General features: G+C 44.0%; 1 protein-coding gene across 2 annotated transcripts in view; it reads left to right on the top strand.

Annotated features, from left to right (window-relative positions):
* Window positions 1-22,101, top strand: part of OXSR1 (oxidative stress responsive kinase 1) — a 94,492-nt gene that overhangs the window by 12,673 nt on the left and 59,718 nt on the right. For both annotated transcript variants that reach the window (XM_074199126.1, XM_074199125.1), the window contains exons 2-3: window positions 743-855; window positions 5,926-6,034. In XM_074199126.1, coding sequence (XP_074055227.1) covers window positions 743-855; window positions 5,926-6,034 — 222 coding nt within the window. The remainder of the gene's footprint in view (window positions 1-742; window positions 856-5,925; window positions 6,035-22,101) is intronic.

The raw sequence follows: 22,101 nt of genomic DNA, 5'->3' as shown, positions 1-22,101 counted from the left end.
TCCTGGTTCTGCTCACTTCACCTAGCATTAGTTACGCAAGTCTTTCCAGGCTTGTCTGAAGTCCTTTCCCTTATGATTTCTCCTTTTGAGGGCCATGGAATGATAGAGAAGACATTTCTGGCACAGAGAATGGGATTCCTAAATCCAAACATTGATGTTATCAGTGTTATCAAGTTTTATATTTGAATAAGATTCCTTGATGCTGTTTAGTTTCCTCATTCAGATCTTCATTTTTAATGCTTTTTATTTCCTGCCCTCCATATTTCCAATTTAACCCAGTTATCCATAATGAAAGTTTGTCTCTGCAAAAAAAATCTTGTAGTAAAAAATAATAAAACACTCCCAAATTAAAACTATAAATAGTTGAGGGTTGATTTTAAATTTGTTCTTCTGAGAAAGGCTCCACAGCCCTCGGTTTATGTATCCTGTCAGTGGTGACATTTAGTGGTTGAATCTAGACCATTAATTAGGAGTCTGATGCGTCAGTCATGTGGTCAGCTTTGATGACCATCCAGTTGGGTCACTGTCACAGTTCCCAGCGTCCTTGGATTGATTTGTTGGGGGCTCTGGGCCACCGTGACATGTTTATTTGTGGAGCCCCTTGTGACCACACATGTGTGTGTGACCCAGATGGGGAAATGGGCTGAGGTGACCTTTGTGGCATCTGTGCAGTGTCTAGAAAATGGGCACTAAGGTACTCTTTCCAATTAACCATCTCCTTTTTATTGTTTGTTTTTTTTAGGAAGTGGAGCAACTGCAGTGGTCCAAGCAGCCTACTGTACCCCCAAGAAGGAAAAAGTGGCAATCAAACGGATCAACCTTGAGAAGTGTCAGACCAGCATGGATGAGCTCCTGGTATACACAGCCTACCTTTGCTAGCGTGGGAACCCAGCAGCAGGCCCCAAAACTGGGTTGGAAAGGAATTGAAAGCTTCGTTTGTGGGGTTGTTTCTTGGTGATATGGGCTTTAACTCTTTGTTCTGGGATTAGGATCTCTCAGGTGTCAGCAGTGCACTGCCTGGTAGCTGCCTTGCCTTGGCCTGCTGCTTGCTTGTCTTCTCTGAGCTTGAAAAGGCAGCAACTGACTGGGGTGCCCTTTTCTCCTGAAAGCTGGCAAGAGCCTTGGGATCAGCCCAGCTCCCCCTTTCCCTACCCTCCCAGAAAAACCTGAGGAGGGACACAGCAGAGACATACTCAAAAACTGGGAGACAATGGGCCTCAGGTGACCTTTGAAGTAGTCATCTTTGCTGTGGGGGTGAGGAAGGCTGTGCTACTCCCCCACCCCACCTTCCTGCCAGGGCTGGTCCAAGCTTGAAATGTCTCATCTGATTCCATTTTGACAGAGAGACCATTTAGGTGAAATTCTCTCAACTATTGCCTGGAATGCTCTCCATTTAGAGCATTTATAAAATGCTTTATTTAGTCCTTCCTTGCTCCCTGTTCTAAATAATAACAGCTAAAATTTGTCCATTTTGAATAATGATAATAATGATGATGATGATGATAATGATGATTACAGTGAGCTAGCATTTATACGGTTCCTACAAAGTGCCAGGCCTTGAACGAAACACTTGATATCAACTTCTCATTGGATCCTCCCGAGAACATGGGGAGGGGAGGAGGAAAGGGAGTACTAACATTATCCCCTTTTACAGTTGAGGAAACTGAAGCCAACAGGTTCAGTGACTTGCCCAAGGTCACACAGCTAGTACATGTCCAAGGCTGCACTTGAACTCAGGTCTTTCAGTCCACAGTACTACTGGCTGCTTAGGCATACAATCATTTTTACTAGATTGAGGAGAAGGAAATAGGTGTGTTCTTGCCGATGGGCTGGACATGGAGTTTTGGCCTGGAGAAGATGCCCTTCCTGTCCAGTCTCCTCTTCCCACATCGCAGCCCCACCCTTAGCATTGGTACAGAAAGGATGTCATGGGGTGGGGAGTGCAGAGGCCTGGACTCTGGAAGTTTTTGCAGCCATTCACCACCTTAACCTGTTCATGACCCAGAATGCTTTGCTCAAGAGGGGACCTCTAGCACCAGGTGAGGGAGCTCATTCGGACATTTTCCTTAGCATTTGGCACCAGGCAGCAGCCTCTCTTGCCACCCTCTGGAGCTAAGCCAAGAGCTTTGGGCTGCTAGCAGGGCTGGGCCCAGGATGAGGACCTACTGAATGCTCTTTTCTTCATTCACACCAGGCCACAGCTCCAGCTTTCCTTCTCCCCTAACTTTTCTCTTTGTGGTTCTGAGCATCCTGGTGGGATAAGGTCTCCTGTCCTGTAGGTCCCTCACCCACCCGGCTGCTGACCTTTCTGACTAAAACGAGAGCAGGGACACAAAATCCAAATGAGAATTGAATAATTTTACTTTCTACCATTAGTCCAATTCCTGACTTTAGACCCTTTTTGGCCCCCATATAGCTTTGAAAAAACTCATTGGTTTTGTTCACCATCTCTTCCTTTTCCATATAATTTTTTATTCTAAGGAATAATTTCCGGAAGTGGGGGAGGAGAGAATACATTGGGAAATATAGACTATATCAGTCATATCAAAGATATCTTTGAAAATTATTTTCGAAACAAAACCCTGAATTCTTTTTATTGTCCTTAGCATTACTATCCAGAGTTTTTTTAAGGCTCTCAGACTCCTGTTGTCTGTTGCCATTTTTCCATATTTTATACCTTCTCCTCCCACAAAGGAAAATCAGCTAAGTAAGGAGCTTGACCAAAGATGACCCATATGGCATTCTGTCCGTAGAGTACTTTGCTGCTCTGCTCAGAGGAGAGGGGCCATTGTGGTCATTCTGGGGGTTTTCATTCCACTATTGTACTCTTTTATTTCTCTGAATTAGTTAGTCAGCAACCATTTATTAAGCACCTAAAATGTGCAAAGCACACAAAGAAAGGCAGAAGCACAGCCCTGCCTCTCAGGGAGCTCATAATCTAGTTGAGGGGTTGAGAGGAGGGTGACATGCAAAGAATTATATATAGGCAAGATAAACGAGATAATCTTAGAAGGAGACACTTCCATTGCAGAGGCTTCTTCTTGTAGAACATTGGATTTTTAGCTAATACTTTAAGGAAGGCAGGAGGCAATTTCCAGCCTTGGTTTCTCTCTAGTAAAACTACCTGGATCCAAAGATGGAGGAATAATAAGGAAGCCAGACTACCTGGAGGTGGAGGGAGAGCAAGGTGGGGCAAGCTAGGGAAGGAAGGCCTCTTAAAATCAAACAGAGGACTTTACATTAGATCCTGATTGAAATAAAGAGTATCACATTATGTCTGTATTCCACCGTTTATTCAATGATTTCCCAGTGATTAAACCCCAACTTTGTTTCTAATTCCAGACCTGTTAGGAAAATTTTTTGGGGGGGGGGATTTTGAAAAGCAGTGGAGTTAAGTGACTTGCCCAAGGTCACACAGCTAGGTAATTAAGTGTCTGAGGCCAGTTTGAACTCGGGTCCTCCTGACACCAGGACCGGTGCTCTATTCACTGTGCCACTTAGCTGCCCCTGTTAGAAGGATTATGATAAATATGAGAGAGGCTTACTTCCTGGGTCAAAGGGTAGAAATCAGATTTTTACTTTTCTTGAATAATCTTGAATGACTTTAGCCTGGCCTCCCACAGTCCCCTTAGCACCATGTCCATTTGGTGTCATCTTTACTTTTGCTGATTTGTTTTAGTGGACTCATTATTTTTGACATAAACAGTTTTTTCCATATGGTCACGGATGGTTTACATATCTTCTTTTTGAGAACTGTTCATTTTCTCTGATACTCACCTCTCAGGGAATGTTGGGATTAGGTTCCCCTCCCATCATTAGTAGTTGATTTTTGATGATTTTTCTTATGGATTTTTACTGCATGGATTTTGTATGTGCAAAAGCTTTTTAATTTCAAGATTCAAAAAGTGCTCATTTTAGGGGCAGGTTTTCTTTTGCCCTTTTTAAATTAAGAAATCTTCCCAGTTGTGGTTATAAAAGATCTTGACATTTTGAAGGAAATTGCTATTCTTGCTTGGTCATCGTTAGTTCCCTTCCTTTGCTTCCCCTTTTAAAATCTGAATTTGTTGATGATTCTTTGTGTCCCCACAGTGGTTTCTCTAGTAGTTCACCTTTTCTTCCTCTTTTTAATATCTGTTGGTGTCTTCAGAATGTCATTCTTGGTCCTCATCGCTCTTGTTTTAATCTCTCCCAGCAGAATGTTCAGTTCTTGGACCCTTTCTCTGAACCCACTGAAATTTGTCCTCCCCAGATCTCCCCTGGATCTGTGCTCATCTTCTCTCTCCTCTATCAAGTGATCAGGTCAAAGTCATTTATTAAACAGGCACTGTGTAAGGAAAAGACAAAACTGAAAAGTCCAAAGAACTTGCCTTCTTTTGGAGAGGTGGAGGGGAAGAAGCTTTTATAGAACCCCTACAGTGTACAGCCAGACACTTAGCTAAGCCCTTTCACAAATGTGCTCTTGTTATTTGTTTCTTCTGGGTGTTTTTTCCATTTTTTGAAGAAACTGAATTTCCCGAATAACCTCAAAAGTAGAGCTGTTTTGTCCAGCCTTTCACCTTCTCTGGGAACAAAACAAATGGTACCCTTGGCACGTGTAGAGGTGCTCTCTGATGCCAGAGGAAACCCAAATGTTGGACACTGCCAAGACACCTTCTTGCCCTGAAGGGAGAGTCTCTGGCCTTGGTTGTTCTTTTTGGTCGTTTTCCTGACAAATGGCATCTTTCCACATCTTTTGGCTGTGCCAAGGCTTCATCAGTAATAGAAGGGATTTTCTCCAGAGACTGGCACTGTCCTCAGTTGCTTCATTAGTAGATTGTTGAGCTGGAGCCAGAGGTGCTCTGCAGACCTCTCAAGGGATTTGAAATAGCAGTTGGGGGACCTTGTTGTTAACTTTGTCATTTCTCAATACAGTGTCTCTAGATATTTCTCTTCATCATCATTTTGGTTTGGTAAAGTCCCACAATTTGTTTAGGTTTACGGAGTCAACAGTTTGATCGAGAAGATTTATCTGGTTCTGTAATCTTAGTTATCCCTTAAATAATGTGACCTTTTGTTATGTTTTATTTTCATGCCATAATCTGGAGAAAACTTAAATTTCTCTTTTCAAAATTTCGTGCAGGAAAGGTATTTGTTAAAGTCTTGTAGGTTTTTCCCTTTTTTGTTTTTGCTTTTTCATGAGAGAATATTTTTCATTTGAGGTGGAATCTTAAAAGTCATTACCTTATTAAACCTTAGTCACAGTAATGATTCTGTTGTTTTTAAACCTTTTGTTAAGAAACAGGAATGTAGTGGTATGCTCTTATTCTGTAAAGTCAGTAAATAGTGAGACTGGGAGGGCCATGGAAGCTGACCTGGGTCTCCACAAAATGTGGGATGGCTTGTCCAGATTCTTTCTGTATATGAGACTGGATGGTTTTTTGAAGCCCTTTTCAACTTTAACATTATTTAAGTCTAGGGGTGGCTAGGTGGCGCAGTGGATAGAGCACTGGCCCTGGAGTCAGGAGTACCAGAGTTCAAAGCCGGCCTAACTGTGTGGCCTGGGGCAAGCCACTTAACCCCATTTGCCTTGCAAAAAACAAAAAACAAAAAAACCCATTATTTAAGTCTAGACAAAGTCTATAAGAAATAGGGGGAGCAAAAGCTCATTTTTAAACGGGGACCCTAAGGGAAGACCCATGGAAGGTTTTGATTTTAGAGGGAGACAGGGTTCAGAAGGTTGTAGAAGGAGTGTGTTCCCAGAATTACAGCCCATCCTAATGGGTGAAGGAGAGAGAGGATGAGCCAAGGTCAAGGAGAAGCTGGTCACTTTACCTGGCTCAGGGTTGAATTGGGGAATAAGCAGAAGCAGAGAATTAGAACAGAGAATCTTGGTCGCTGGTCTTAGCCATCAGTGCCTTACTGCTCACTTTGTTTTTCCTTTTCCAGAAAGAAATTCAAGCCATGAGCCAGTGCCATCATCCTAACATTGTGTCTTACTACACATCCTTTGTGGTGAAAGATGAACTTTGGCTAGTGATGAGGCTGCTGAGTGGAGGTAAGCACAACATTGGATTGTAAATGTTAGCAGGTTAGGTTTGATCTCTTCTTTTCTCTTTTATGACATGCATCCTTGTTGTTTCCCGTTTAACCCTCTGTAATGTGTTGAGTAATTGCAATGTGCATCCAAGTGGCTTTCTTCTCCTTCAGGAACTTGGGTCCAAGGCAACTTGTCTCTTCCATGTCTCCAGTCTGGTTTTGTGGGGATTAATGAGACAGGCTAACTGACAGTTCAGTCAGGTGGCCAGGAATTGGCTAAAAATCCCAAAGTGTAAGGCTGCCTGTTTGAGGTGCTGTTTTACCATCTTTGTCAGTGATGTGGAATGAAAGAAAAGAAATGTCTAGTCTATCTCATCTACCTTTAGGCAAATTAACACCAAAGTAAAAAAAATATCTATCCCAATGATGTAGTGGTAGATAATTATTTTGGTTTAAAAAAGGGGGTGGAAATGTTACTTTTTTATATTATCTAAGTAGTACACAAATGTGAGTGAAAGAGTTGTTTCTTAAAATGTGTTTCCATATTGAAAATTAGATAAGGTACCACATCAAAAGAGAAAATTGATAGTAAGAAGAAAGAGGTAGGAAGACTTGATTGACTGAATCCTGGCCTCAATTTCGGAATCCCCTTCTGCCATGATATTTTTTTTTTTAGTTTTGTTTTTTTGCAACGCAATGGGGTTAAGTGGCTTGCCCAAGGCCACACAGGTATGCCATGATATTTCTTGTCCATTGCTAAGGGTAGGTGAGAATCACTGAAGTACCAATTTTATGACTTTAGATAAGGAGCTGCTAAGAATTTTTATCTATTAAATATTAGGGAAAGAAATGTTCTGACCTCAGTTCTCAGAGGCTCAACATGGCTTAGGAAATTTTTGGTCAGAGACCCTGATTAAGATCATTTGTTAAGTCTTGGCCATTGTTGCAGCCTGTGTCAATGGAGGAGATGCCCACATCACTGAGATCATGGATTCTTGAGATACTGACGTGTAGAAACAGCACCCAAGGTCCTGTTGCCCCAGCCGGAGGGCTCGGAGGAGGCCATTTGTGGAGGATGACAGAAGTCAGAGCAGGTGCTCTGGAGGGTGGGAGCAGAAGCAGCAAGTTCAGTGGACTCTGCTACATTTCTTGTAGGCTCTGCTCAGGTTATTTTAATTGGTGGAATTCATTCTGTCAACATGGTCAGTGAGTTGGCTGGGAGGTTTTCCGCATGTGTCATTTGCCCCCTTGTGACATGGCTGTAACTCCGAGTTCTCAAAGGCTGTGCCAAAGGAACGGAAGCTTTGTCAGGTTCCAGTGAGCTGGAAGACGTTGGAGGATGGGCCTGCTGCCAGACTGGCTGCTGAGCTTCATCACCTCCAGATTTTGACCACTCTCTGAATGATGAATTCTGGGTTTTGGCAACTCATGGAACAGATAAAAATATGAAAAAAATGACCCTTGGTGCTTTATGTGATTGGAGGCTGAAGATGAAATTGCTTCAAGATCAAATATAGGTTCAAGGATCTTTTTACTGTGGAGTGAGAGATAATCCTCACAGCTAGTATATATTCATCCATCTGCTTTTTTTTGGGGGGGTACAAGACAATGGGTTTAAATGACTTGCACAAGGTAACACAGTTGGGTAATTATTAAGTGTCTGAGATAGCATTTGAATTTAGGTCTTCCTGATTCCAGGGCTGGTGCTCTAGCCACTGTGTCACCTAGCTGCCCCCCATCCTTCTATTATTTTCAGAATATTAGGGCTAGCTCCTTTGGCTTGAGTGTTAGAGCAATCAAGCTGATTAGCTTTAACCAAGAGAGCTGTACCCTGAGGCCCTAACCTCTAGTCCAGCCCATTTTGGGGAAGCACCCAGGGAGGGCCAGGTGAGAAAGTATAGGTGACTCAGAGGTAGAGTGCAGTCTGTTGTTGGAGAAACACACAAGTCAAAAATAGCTTGGTAAGCAGACTCTCTGCCAGGCTGTATTTTCCTGCTGTGGCCTGATAGTTATCTCAAAAACCTCATATGGCCTTTATTTCTTCCTTATATTATTTTCTGTTGTCATCTTTATTAGCTTTATATAAGTAAGCTCTATATACACTGAAGACATACTTTATGAAACTATTGGAAGGAATACCCTTCCCAAATAATCATTCATATATAGTAGCTTTGCAGCTGCAGGTTTCTCTCTTTTTGGGGGGGGGGGGTTGCAAAGCAATGGTGTTGAGTGACTTGCCCAAGGTCACACAGGTAATTATTAAGTGCCTGAGGCTGAATTTGAACTCAGGTCCTCCTGATTTCCAGGGCTGGTGCTTTATCCACTGCACCACCTAGCTGCTCGCAGATTTCTCTTAAGGTATAGAAAATACAAGTTCCAGCTTGTTTTGTTTGCTATTTTGTTTTTTTAAAAAATTGTTAAACAAGTTTTGCAAAATGTAGCGTCAAGTCTGATGAAATAAATTCAATGACCACTCTTGGGCCTGGAGGACATAGGATGAAAAAAACATTGCCTTCCCTTTCAAAATGTACTCCCCTCAGGCTCCTGACCTTCCTTGACATCATTCCCCCAATCACTCGTTTCTTTCACTCTAATTTTTGGTCAGTCTTCCCCCCCTCCATCTTTTCCAGTAGATTTTCCCTTCCTTAACATTTTTTTTTTTTTTTTTAGTTTTTTTGCAAGGCAAATGGGGTTAAGTGGCTTGCCCAAGGCTACACAGCTAGGTAATTTATTAAGTGTCTGAGGTCAGATTTGAACCCAGGTGCTCCTGACTCCAAGGCTGGTGCTTTATTCACTATGCCACCTAGCCGCCCTGGATTTTCCCTTTCTATCAGTTATCCTTGCTCTAGAACTAATCTCCAATATTTCTCTATCCCCTGGTTAAGTCCCTGCTCCCTAAAAACATGTTCAAATTCTTCTCCATTCTTAAAAGCGTCAACTTGTTTATTATTAAAGTTTAGAATCTGTTCTTGGATAGAGCGACAACTTCCCTTTCCTTTCTGGTATCTAATATTGTCACAATCAGTCTCCCCCAGTGCCAGGTTTTAAAATTGCCAAATTGTTTTTCTTTTGTGATGAACTAATTGTCTTATGATTTTGTTTTGTTTTTTCTCTTATATAGTAGAACAAGGATATGAGCAATTTAGCTGTTTTTTTCAGCTAAGTCATTGGGCATGTAAGGGGTAGTATTAGAGAGAGTCTCAGGGAGAGCCATAGGGCAAGACCAGACTAACATTCTTTTTGAGAGAGACAGTGGTTTGATTTGGGGGGGGTGATTCGTCAAGAGAATAGTGAGGGTTGGGGCTTAGGGCATAATTTACATTTGGTGATCAGTTGTTGCAGGAGCAATGTGGACCCTAGGTGATGATGAGGAGGCCTCAGGGCCCCTGGAAAGCATCTCCTTCAGGACCAGTGGTAATGTGGTCAGAGGACAAGATGATGGTTTCATCAGGGAGTGAGGAGGGGGCATGTCTTTCCTTACCCTGAAGATAATAGAAGGCAGCATCATTAATCTCATTTTTTAGTTTGAAACTCAGTGAAGTTTACTCCGTGCCCCATGGGAACCCTGTTTTGGAATATGTTCTTCTGATATGTTTTCAATTAGTGTAGAATTCTAAGTCTTAGAGGAAATGTATGACTTTTTCAGAAACTTTTCCTTAAGTGGTTTCACCTCTGTTTTTCCAGTTCTGTAGAATCCATCGATATTGGGTCTTAATAGCTTCAGATAAATTTATACCCAATATGCCAAGAGATTGGAGAAGGCTTTTCTTAGCAAGATTATTAATTTTGCCAATAATGGAATTTGTTTAGTTAGTAATCATTTTGGAAAGTGAAGGCTGCTTTAAGAAAGCCCTCTTTATTCACTTCTATGGGGAAAAGGCCCAATTAGTTTTAAATGACTGGCGTTTTAAATGTTATTTATTGAAATCTGTTTCTGGCACAACTGAGAGTGTGCCCAGGTACCTGGCTGCTTGGGCTTCCTTACCTGTAAGCCACAGGTCAACTCAGAGCATGGCCATCAGTCTGGGTCTGAAAGGTTATTTTCAAGGAGGCAGGCAGGAGTTTTGCCATAAAACATTCCAATGAGTGACACATCACAGCCTCTGTTGAGATGCCTGTGAGGAAAGGAAGATGAGTTGGTCTGATTTTTTTTTGTCAATGCAGTGTGGTTGTTCACCTCTCCCTCCCATCCTTTTCTGGTAATTAATGCACAAGACCTTCCTTGTTCCAGCCAATTCAATTTATCTGAGTTCCTGACAGATCTAATGTATTGGAACTAAAGGATTTGATAAAGTCTGTGGAGGAGCCCAGCCGACCCTTAGTCAGTGCACTAGGTGGAGGACTGGGCTAGACTTTGGGGGCCTTGGCTTCCATTCCTTCCCAGTCTCTTGCTGGCTTTGAGCCAAGGCCAGTCAGGTTCCCTCTCTCTGACCCTGCTTCCATAGCTCAATATTGGGAATAATATTTCCATTTCCCACTTCTATCACAAGTTGTGGAGATGATCAAATCAAATTCTGTCTGGAAAGGGCCTTGTAGAGGCTAAAGAAAATGATGAGAATCAGGAGCAGCAGAGGCCAGAAGCTTTCCAAGGAGAGTGGCTGTGGCTTGGGCTGCACACGTGGGCACTTTGTAGCGGATATTCTGACTTCTCATTAACTTGGGTCGGTTTTTCCAACTTTCTAAGGGCCACTAAGTAAAGCATCAGCTACTAATTGTACTAGTTCAGCTGAAGGAAGCTTAGGCTGGGTGACTTGCCCCAGATGACTGTTGATTATCGGTGGGTTTTCACTGCAAGTCCCCACCTTCAGAATGGAGTCCAAAGGCCACCGGCCTTGCTTGGCCCAGACATCCAGCTTGGACATCTTGGGAGAGCTCAAGCCTCCTCTTGCTCTGATTCCTTGGCCGGTGTCAGTTGACTGTGGGCGCAGGCAAAATACCAAAGGCTTTCAAAGGAGAAGACTCATTTCAGTAAGAATTTTAGTTTGTGCCAGTTTTTGCAGGTAAGCTGCATTTGTCTTTTGTTCAGCATTTTACTTTCCTTTTTCCAAGAGGCTCCAGCATGTCAGGTTACTGAGAGCTTTAATAAAATCTTAGGATTAGTCTCAATAAATTTATTTTACTTATTTTTAAAATTTTATTTATTTAAGGCAATGGGATTAAGTGATTTGTCCAAGGTCACACAGCTGGGCAATTATTAAGTGTCTGAGACTGCATTTGAACTCAGATCCTCCTGACTCCAGGGCCAGTGCTCTATCCACTGCACCACCTAGCTGCCTCCTATTTTACTTATTTTTTTGGACAGATCCCAGGCATAGCCAATAGCCCCTGATTTCTGTTATTGACACCTCTAGCTTAAGTGAAGACCAGATTCTGGACTTTGTATAAGCAATCCAAAAAAGCTCACCCTGAGAGCATTAGTTTTAGCTCTGTAAAGGCTGGGTGGTCTAATGGGTAGGGAGTTGATCTCAGAGCCTGGAAGCACCAGGTTCAAGACATCCTCCAAAAGGCACTGCTGGGGTCTTCTCCTCTTCTTAGGACCACAAGTGGTAGAGAGGGTGAAGACCTAGGTCTGCTAGATGCCTTTCAGGGTTTCCAGAGTTCTTTATTTAGAATGGGTGAACTCCAGGAGCTCCAAGATTCACACATGCCCTCCAGTAAACCAGTCCTGGTTGCGTGGATATGTCCATGAAGAACTGTAAGGTTTGTCAGGAACTCTACATGGGGTTCTCACAACATCCTGGGGGGTGGTGGTGCTGTTATTATCACCCTCATTTTACAGAGGGAGAAACTGAGGCAGGCTGGGGTGAAGTGTTTGACTTGGGAGTCCCACAGCCAGTGTCTGAGGCATGACTTGCCCCGGCTACTTTGCCCCACTAGGGCCTCTCCCTCCCAGCTTGATGTTTTGTCTCTCCTATCCTCTCACCCCCTCAGACAAGAAACTTCTTGAGAGAAGGGAAAGGGAGAGTATTGTGTTCTTGTTTTTCATCCTAACTCTGTTCAAAGTGCCTAATACTTGGTGAAGCCTGATCTATCCATGTGAGGTGGGCAACTGGCCTGGCAGGGCTGGGTAGGAAAGAGCCCCCAAGAGCAGCTTGTAAGCAGGGCAGCCACTGGGCCTCACTTTTCTTGTTCTAGCCTCAGTTTCCTCACCTGTTATTGTGAGGATTAAAGACAATAATAATTGTAAATCACTTTGCAGTAGGTATTAGCTACTCTTAGGGGATGGAGCACAGAGGCAGACTGCCCTCCTTTCTCTCTGACCCAGGCTGTCAGAGAGTGCCAGAGAAGGCACACTTGGGGTTGACCAAGGGTGGCCAAGGGCACATCATCCAGAGAAGCCAGCCTGTGCAGGTTCGAGAGTTGAAATAAGGCCTTAGATGTCATGGACTGAACAAGAGTGGAGGACCCATGACAGGATGGAGCCCGGGGAGAGGGAGTGGGACAAACTGCATCTGTGTGTCTGTAGGGCTTTGATTTGTATTGAGAGCCTGACGTGGGCAGTCTGCCAGCCTTAGAATGGGGGATGGATGGTCCAGTTACTGAGCTAGTCATTTGTTCAGCAATGGGAAAGGGATGGTCCAATGAGTGATTTCTTAACTTGGGACCTGTGAACTTTTAAAAACAGCTTCATAACTTTTTTTTTTGGTTATGTTTATTTCATGCATCTAAAAGCATTCTGAGAAGGGGTCCATAGGCTTCACTAACTCTTGGGGGACCCAGGACACACCCAAAAAGACTTAAGAACCCCAGACCTCACATAACAGAAGCTCACTGAGCTTATCTGACCGACCCCAGGCATCGTGCAGCTAAGCTGGCCTTTCAGAACAATCAGAACAATGCCAATGTAAATATAAAGTCCTTCACTTGGGCTAAAAATGTCAACTTCACAGTCACAAGATGCAGGAGGAAGGGCTGGGTGAATGTCACTGGGCCTTGGAAAGATGGGGGTGTTTCAGAGGCTGCAAACTCAGCATGTAATGAGTGGTGGATAGATCTGGGGAAGTAGAATGTGGAGGAAGAGGAAAATTGGGAGCTGCCCCCACCTTTGAAGGACCCCCATGTATTTTGCTTGACTCTAGGCAGTAGACTGAGAGTTGAAAGAGGCAGACATCAACTTGATCAAATGGAAACTTCCTATTAGTTAGAACTATCCAGAACTGGAGTGTTGGTTTCCCCTTCATAGAGAACTTCAAATGAAGGACAGTGGAGTCGTCAGTCCTTTATGAGTTGGACAGTACAGCCCAGGTGGTTCTATAATTCTGAGTGGGGCTCTGTGGCAATTGAGGTAGGGAGGTGCATTGTAGTCAAAGGGAACAGCAGGAGCAGAGACCTAGATGCATGGGAGTCTGGGGCAGCCACTAGTCTTTTTTTTCTGCAATTGAGACTAAATATTAAGTATTTGTGTGAGGGTGAGTGGCCTAGATTGTGGAGTGACCTGGAGGCCAAATGGGGGATTTTCAACTTGACTTCGTAGACAGCATGGCACCACTGATGGTTTTTGGCCTGACCTGAGCCAGAGTGAAACTTTAGCCATCCTGTTCTCTGAGAAAAGAGAGCCTGCACCGGTGGGCAATGGGCAGAGAGCAGAGGTGTGGAGGCGAACTCTGACCAAGGCTCTGGTACCATCTGGCATCCAAGAGATGAGAGAGAAGGGGACAGCTAAGGGGGTGCTGAGATTTTTGCACTTGATTGAATAGCAATAATTAGGCCAGAAGATGAAGGTTGAAACTCTGTTTTGAATTTGTGTTGCCAAAAGTGACATTCAGTTGAGAGACAGATACATAGGTGATTTCTTGACTAGCAGTGGCCATTATTACCAGGACCATTCTCACCAAGGCAAGCTGGGTCGTCCAACTTTCAGATACTGTCCCACAAAGCATGGCTTGTAATTTAGCCTAAATTTGAATGGAGAGAACTTTGTCTTTACTGTCTAAGAAAGGGTTATTTTTATGGGCCTATTGACTATTAAAAAAAAAGATTCTTCAATCTTATGTTTCATTTTAGAGTGAAGGAGAGTTTTCAGAGAGGGAAACTATTTAGCTTGATCTATGTGGAGTCTATGTGGGTCTACATATGTATGTGTGTGTTTGTGTGTGTGTGTATTTGCCCTTCCCTTCAGTTATGAAGTTAAGAACAGACCTTGTGTTTTCAGCTGGGCCAGCTCATGGGGGGTTCGACATTTCTTTGGTGACCTTTAGGCTAATCTGCTCTGCTTTGGGGGCTATAGGTTGGAGGGGAAGAAGCTGACTATACAAAAAATCTGTTTTAGTCTTAATGGCCCAAGAATTTGATGGCCTTATTTTAGATAATTAATCTGTCTCCCTTTCAATGAAGTAGCCTCTATTTGCAGTCTGATCCATCTTGGAATCTTTGGGGCAATTTGGTAGTTAGGTTAGGAGAATTTGGAGTCATTTTTATTCTAATAAAGCTTTAGGATATTTCTAGCCTGCACTCAGTTAATGGAAAGCAAAGATTCTTGGTGGAATGATATAGTAAGAAAAAGGGCAACAAGACGTTTCCCATAATATACCAGGTGGGAAGAGGCAGCTGGTGGTATGGTAGATCGAATGTGGAGTCCGGAGTTTTGGGCCCCTGGAGAAATTGCTGAGCGCTTGTAAGACCAGTCAGCAAGAATTTATTAAGAGCTTGCACCCTGCTAAGTGCTGGGGATCCCAAGAAGGACCACAACCAGCCCCCAACCCCAGGGGCTTCGCAGTCCAGTGGGAGGACCACAGAGAAGCTGAGGCAGGACACATTGAAGCTAGTGTCCAAGGGGAGGGCTTGGGAAAGCAGGAAATGATTTGGAAAAGCTGCTGTGGTCAGTGAATCAGGGAATCAACTAGGGAGACCAAGGATGGCTGAGGAATGAAGAGATTTGGTTGAGGTCATACATCAAGGTTAAGAGCACTATAAGGCAGGGGGAGAGAGGTGGGACGATAGCAGATCAGATCAAGGAATTTCAGAGGTCATGACCATGGGGTTGGATCCAGAGGGTAATGGCAAGATCAGGGGTATCACCATCACAAGGTGTTGCTATGACATCTGGGCTTGGGGAGTAATGAAAGATTGGGGGGAGTGCACTGATCTTCTGGAGGAGGGAAGGAGAGGGTCCTGCAGGCAGCTGCTACCAGGATCCCAATTAGGTGATATTTCCGTATTGGTAAACCTGAAATGCAGAAGTGTTGCTGATTTGTGGTGGTAGAGAGAGTGCTCCAAGTGTCAGTGGGGAGCAAGGAGTGACACTTTCCTATCATGACCATGACTCAAGGTGACCAGGGAAGCTGGTTCTTCAGAAAGGAGCTAGAAAGGAAAAAATTTAAGTTGAAAAGTGTTTGGTTTCCAATAGAACAGGCATTCCATAATAGGTGGTGGGGGAGCTAGGAAAGGGAACAATTTGTGGGGAGTGGAGATTGGAGTTTGAACTAAAATAGCCTGAGGATTTAGAATCACCAAGCTGGGCATGTTAATCATTGAGGGATCCAGTTTAGGTGGAGGATCATAATTCATAGGGTTTGGCTTCAGGGTGGAGTTGGTTCTGGCATTTGGGGGGGGGGTTGGAGAAGGGGCTTATATAACCAGGTAATTGCTCCAGACTTGTAGGAGGCCAGAGAGGCTGCTGAGATGGGCATGAGAATGCTAGCCCCCACCTCGAAGGGTTGGTGTGAAGGTCCACAGAGATCCCAGATGGGTAGAACTTGGCAAAGCTACCATGCTTTGTCCTAAGAGGAGATGTTCTTTTAGTTGCCCTAGGTGGCAAGCATCCATGGAGGACAAACAGAGGGAACACATTCCTCAGATGCAGGGGAGCTCCAGCTTCCCTTGCCCTCCCATGTCCTTGATCTTCCTGGCCTGTGCCCTGCTCTTTTCACCCCTGCTAGGTGCTGCTCAGCTGCCCCCAGCTTCTGGCTCATCTTGGATTTTTCTTTCTCCCTAGAAAAGTGGGGCTGTCCTTTTAGCTTAGAGCCCCCAGACTTGGATGCCCAGAATGTCTGCTCTCTACTTCCTCCAGGCCAGGCCCTGCCTCTTAGCCTAAGAGCAGGACCTGCTAACATCCTCTGATACAATATTTCTTTCAGACTGAAGTCTCCAGCCCCACTCTAACTCCTCACCAGCATCCCCCATGCTTAGCAATTTGACTGTCTGATGCCTCTACTGTAAACCAGGTAAGGGGTTATTGGACCAGTGAGGGACAGACAGCGCTGGATTTCAGGCTCCTTGGCTTCAGATCTCTGCTCTCTTTGGATCATTGGCAGCCCAGTAAATATTTAGGCCCCACAAAATTATAGTGTCTGACCTTAGGGAGTTCACTCAGGGAGCAGTCAACATGAAAATCTATAGTAATTTGTGTAAAATAAAAATAAAGTGATTTCCGAGGTTGAGAGGAGACACAGGTAAGTGGGGGGTCAACGTAGGGGTCGAATTGTCTACTCCCCCTACTCAGCTCATTCCTGATCCTTTCAGATGCTGAGTTCCAGACCTGAGACCTATGATGAGCCTCAAGGGGTTCACCCTTATGTCCTTTCACAAGACACGGACCAAGCAGGTTCTTTGGAAGGGAGCTGATTATCACCCACATCATTAGGGGATGGAAGTGGGGTCAGGGAAGATTTGGGGGAGGAGGAGGAGTTTGAGCAGCAGAAAATCAGAAAACTGTCCATGAAAGGGGGGGGGGCAAGAGATCCATGGAGAGAGAATGATGGGAAGAACGTAGGGGTTTGATGGTGAGACCTTCTCAATCTGTCAGCAAGCATGTATTAAACTGCCATGGGCCAGGCACTGCCAGTAGCTTGAGACTACAAAGTTAAAAATTAATCAGTCTCTGCCTCAGGGAGCTTCCATTCCATTGAGGGAAACAACAGTGTACACATATAAATATAAACTCTACCCAATGGAAAAACAAGGAAATGAAGGGGCCAGAGGAAGAAGTGCTGGGATCTGGAGATGCCATCTGAATGGAATTGAAGTTATTCAATGGGAGAGGAAGGAAGGAGTGGATTCCAGACGTTGGGATGGAGGTGGACTGGCCTGGTGGAGGAGCCTCTAAGAGGCCACTTGGGCTGGAGCATAGAGTGAGAGAAGGGCAGGGAAGGACTGGCCACTAAGACTGACCCGGTCAGCTGCATCTGGATTGTGGAGAGCTCCCGGAGCTATAAGGGAGGCCTTGGAAGTCCCCTCCAGCTCTCTTCCCTTTCTTTGCTGCTGAGGTGACTTTCTGACTTGCCCAGGGTCACCTGGCAAGGATGGGCTGGGTGTTCTGCTCTGTATGTAGCTTAGGTAAAGCCAAAGGGGCTTCTCTGTTGAAGGAAAATTGGGGGCAGTTCTGTAGCACTCAACATAGTCCTCCCACATGTTTTAGAGGATAAATGGCAAATGAGTCTCTTTGATCACTGTAATATACTTTACAAAAGGTGCTTTTTACAAATGACTGTAAGTGACTTTAGAAAAGAGAAGGACCCCAATCAGCAAGCTTCTGGGGCCAGGCTAGGGATACAAAGAGAGACACCCCCAAGACATCCCCTCCCTCAGGGGGTCCCTGGCGTTATGGGGAGAGCACATGGAGACAGTTGTGACTAGCGAGCCCCAGCAGCTAGAAGTCACAGTGTTCATTCAGCAGGAGCAGGAAGAGCGAGGAGGCAGCCAGAGCATCAGGTGCGAGACGCAACCATCACGGAATCCTGTTTAAAACAAGGGATGCCCAGGAAACTCCAGAGAGCTGGTCCTCTAACTTTCACTCTTATCAGGACTCCGGTTCTGAGGCTATTCTGTAGGAATGGGACACGCTGTGCTGCTAAGTTCTAGGGCTTCAAAGAGAGACAAAAGATGGGCAGTTCAGTCTGAGGGGGAGACAGCAAGCAGAGGCAGATGTGGAAACCAGCCAGACACAGTGCTGTACTTAAGTAGGACACTTCCTATAGAGGGGGAGATTTTAGTGGAGACTTAAAGGAAACCGGGGGAGATGAGGTGGGTGAGTGTCCCTGGCCTGGGGGACAGCCAGAGCAAATGCCTAGAGCCAAGAGATAGAGGGTCTTGGTGGAAGAGCCAGGAGACCAGTCACTGGACTGAAGGTGGAGAAGGCTGGAAAGCGGGGGTGGTCTAGCTTGGGCTTTGAAAGTCAAACAGGATTTTGTGTTTGATCCTGAAGGCCATAGGGAGCCACTAGAGTTTATTGAGTAGGGGAAGTGGGAGGAAAAAACTTGGGCTGAATGGAAGATGAATTGAAGTGGGGAGAGACTTGAATCACTCAGACTCCTCAGCAGCTAATGAGATAGTGCAGGCATGAGGCGATGAGGATCTGCACCAGAGTAGGAGCAGGAGGAAGAGGAGGAGGAGGAGGAGAACAAGGAAGAGGTAGGGGATTTGAGAAATGTTGCAGAGGTGAAATTATTTGGCCTTGGCCATGGATGTGGGAACGAGAGACGGCAAGGAGTCCAGGATGATGCCTAAGTTGGGAGCTTGTGGGACTGGGAAGACATGTTGCCCTCAAGAATAATAGGGGAGTTTGGAAGTGGGGAAGGTTTAGGGGAGAAGACAATGAGTTCAGTTTTAAGTAAGCTCTTTCCCCCAGTTACATGTAAAAACAATTTTTAATATTCATTTAAAAATTTTGAGTTACAAATTTTCTTTTTTTCATCTCCCTCTCCCTAGGACAGTAAGCAATTTGATGTAGGTTAGACATAATCTATAATGCAAAACATGACCAAATTAGTCATATTGTAAAAGAAGACACAGACCCAAAGGGAAAGAACACCAAAAAATGTAGGAAGTGAATTCTGCATTCAGACTTCATTAGTTCTCTCTCTCTGGAGGTGGAGAGCATTTTTTCCTCTGAGTTCTTTGGAATTATCTTAGATCATTGTATTGTTGGGATAGCGAAGTCATTCACAGTTGATCATTGTTTAATATTGTTCTTACCAAGTACAATAGTCTCCTGTTCTGCTCCCTTCACTTTGTATCAATTCATAAAAGTCTTTCCAGTTTTTTTCTGAAATCAGCACAGTATATTATGTTATCATCATATACCACAGATTGTTCAGTCATTCCTCAATTGATGGACATTCCCCTTAATTTCCAATTCTTTGCCATCACAAAATATTTTTGTACAGACGAGTTCTCCCCCACTCTCCCTTTTTCCCCCCTCTCTTTGGATTGCAGACCTGGTAGTAGAATTGCTAGATCAAAGGTTATGACTGGTTCTATAGCACTTTGGGCCTAGTTCTAAGTTGCTCTCCAGAATAGTTGGGTCAGTTCACAATTCCACCAATCATGTACTTGTTGTACACGTTGAGGTTATGAGATCTACTGGACACCCAGTTTGTGATTTTTGAGAGGTGAGTGGAGATGTGAGGTTGTAGTCAATGGAGAAATTGGGCCAAGGAAGGTAGACTTGAGAATCATCAGCATAGAGATGCTAATTAAACCCGTGGGGGACTGTGATCAGCAAGAGAAGTTGTCTAGAAGAAGAGAGGAGGGTCCACCAAAGGAGACAGGAAGCATTCTGATAGGGAGGAAGAAAACCAGGGCGATGTGACGGCCTGGAAACTCAGAGAACATCGAAGCTCAGGGAAGGGAATGCTTGGCAGGGCCGGGGCTTTAGAGAAGTCACAAGGAATATGAAGACTGGGATTTGGCGGAGTGACCAGACAAGTCGGGAACCAGATTGTAGGACATGTTTAAGAAGTGAACCAGAGGAGAGGCTATATTATAGATGGCCCTTTCAAAGGAGTTGGCCACAAATAAAGTGACATTCTTCTGAAAAGACATATTATAGGGAGTCATTTCTGGGATTTTGAATTGGGGTAGACTAGCTCAGAGGTGTCATATAGCCTCCTATAGGAGTGCTTGAGAAAGAAATATTCATGAGAAATGGAGATAATGTTACATTTGAAAAGTTAAGACCATGTGTAGCCCATAGGGATCCTTATGTATAGATTAGGGGCCCCTGATCACTATTGAGGTTGACATCCCCTGGACTAAGATCAGCTTTCTCTCTAAGGGCCCTTTTCCAGATTTAAATCATTCTAATTTTGTCCTGATGGAAGATGACTGTTCGATTCCTATTTTATATGAAAGTGATGGAATTATATGAAGTTTTAAAATCATTCTCCATTCACCCAGTTACTAAATCTGTCCAGCCCAGGTTGGGTGGGTGGGTGGGGGCATTGGCCTACAAGAAAAAGCCTCTCTCTTCTGAAAATATTTATAGTAGCATTTTTGGTAATGGAAAAAAGGTTGGAAGCAAACACCATGCCCATTGATGTTGTAAATATGTCAAAGACCTATAGATGACCTGTATCCCTGCCTCCCTTCTGAGAGGCTCTTCATAAAATGCATGTGGTTCCTTATGACCTTATTGATTACTGCAGCTCTGTCAAAGTGACAAAGCTCAGATCCCAGTCGAAAAGACAGTTGATTTTGTCAGCTCATTGAAAATGAAATGAATAGAACCAGGTGAATGATTTCTATAAAGAAACCCTGTAAACACAAACAGCTTTGAAGTCTGTAAGAGATACAGTCAATATAGTGTCCATTTAACTGTTGATGAATCATTACAGAAAGATCCATTTATGTTTCACCTAGCCAATGAAGGAATTTGTCTTGCTTGACAAGGAATTGGTTTTTCTTTCCTTTTTTTCCCAGTGGAATGAGACATGGAAGGTATAAAAAAATATATTTCTGTTAATTTGAAAAAACATTGAAATCAAGAGATTTGTGTGGGGAGTGCTGTGATGGAAATACAATACAGACTTCCAGTTGAAGTCACTATATTGTTAGTTTTGTTTAATTCTCCTACCTTGTTATGCAAGACCGCTCAGAACTGATAATGCCTAGAGGTGTGTAATTAAAAAAGCAAAACACATGAAACTTTTTAAAAGTTAAAGAACATTTAATCTATATTGGCACTGAATTAGAGCAGATAAACTTTATCTTAGTAAATTACATATATATAGTATATTATTATATAGTAAATTATAAGATGCTAATATAAGATACCCAGTTCTTGAGACTAGCATATGTAGTTGTTTGCTAGAATATTTTATTAAATATATATTTTGTTTTCAATTACATACAGTGGTATCACAGGAATATTTTCATATTTTAGAGCCTCCTCATTAACCTCAGTTCTATTGCCCTTATAATTTTGAACTCTGAAATTCTTCTGAATACAGTGTGCTATTTCCATCTTTTCTGCATCCCTCCTAAGCCTCCCCAGGGAGGGCATCTTGTCCCTGCCCCTCTGAGATGGAACTCGGAGGGAGATCATTCATTCGTTTTTGGGTCCCCCCCTCGCCCTGCCTCCACCTGCTTCTTCTCTTCTCCTCGTCCCCAAACTTCCACTTTTGTTCTCAGCTCTTGGTCTTGCTTTGGGAACAATGATTAAATCTTTGTTCCAGTGGCCCCTGGTGAAGACTTGCAGCCCCTCGTTCCTCTTGTGACTGCCCAGACAAAAACTCCCTTCTCAGATGGGCTCCCTGAGCAGAAGGGAAGCTTCCTGAGGACAGGGTCTTTAGATCCCCAGTGCTGGGTACAGACTGTTGGCACCCTTTGTCTTGCCTGTCTGGTCCATGAGCACCTCACTGCCCATTGACCCTCAGGTTACTGACCACTCCCTTTATGTTCCTTTTTTTCTATTTTGGTAAAAACATTGGACTTAATCTTAGGAGAGACCTGAGTGCATATCTCCCCTCTGAAACAAGAGGGTGACTTCATCTCTCCAGTGGGGGGATTGGCTTCACCGCCCAGGGCCAGGGTGACCATCAAGTGAAATGGCAGAGCTCTGTGTGAGTATCATTTGGGGGAGATTTTGACCCTACCCTAGGACTTCATTGGTGAATGTTGGGTGGAATTCAGGGAAAATGAATCCCTGCCTGCAGTGGGAGTTTTCAGCATCACTGGAGGATTGAGAGCTTCAGAGGCAGGATCTTTGAATGACCACATCTCGTGATCTTTGTTCAGTTTTCATTCTTCTAAATCTGCAGCATTGGGCCCTCCATTTGCCTTTTCCTACTGGATGCTTCCTCTTCTTTGGGATTTCGGGACATTGTTTCCTTTTGATTCTCCTCTGAAACAGTCTTACTGCTCTTTCTC

This window comes from Macrotis lagotis, chromosome 8, assembly GCF_037893015.1.
Source record: "Macrotis lagotis isolate mMagLag1 chromosome 8, bilby.v1.9.chrom.fasta, whole genome shotgun sequence".
Taxonomy (NCBI): domain Eukaryota; kingdom Metazoa; phylum Chordata; class Mammalia; order Peramelemorphia; family Peramelidae; genus Macrotis; species Macrotis lagotis.
Note: the sequence above shows the minus strand (reverse complement) of the source record. Positions and strands in the feature narration are given on the sequence as shown.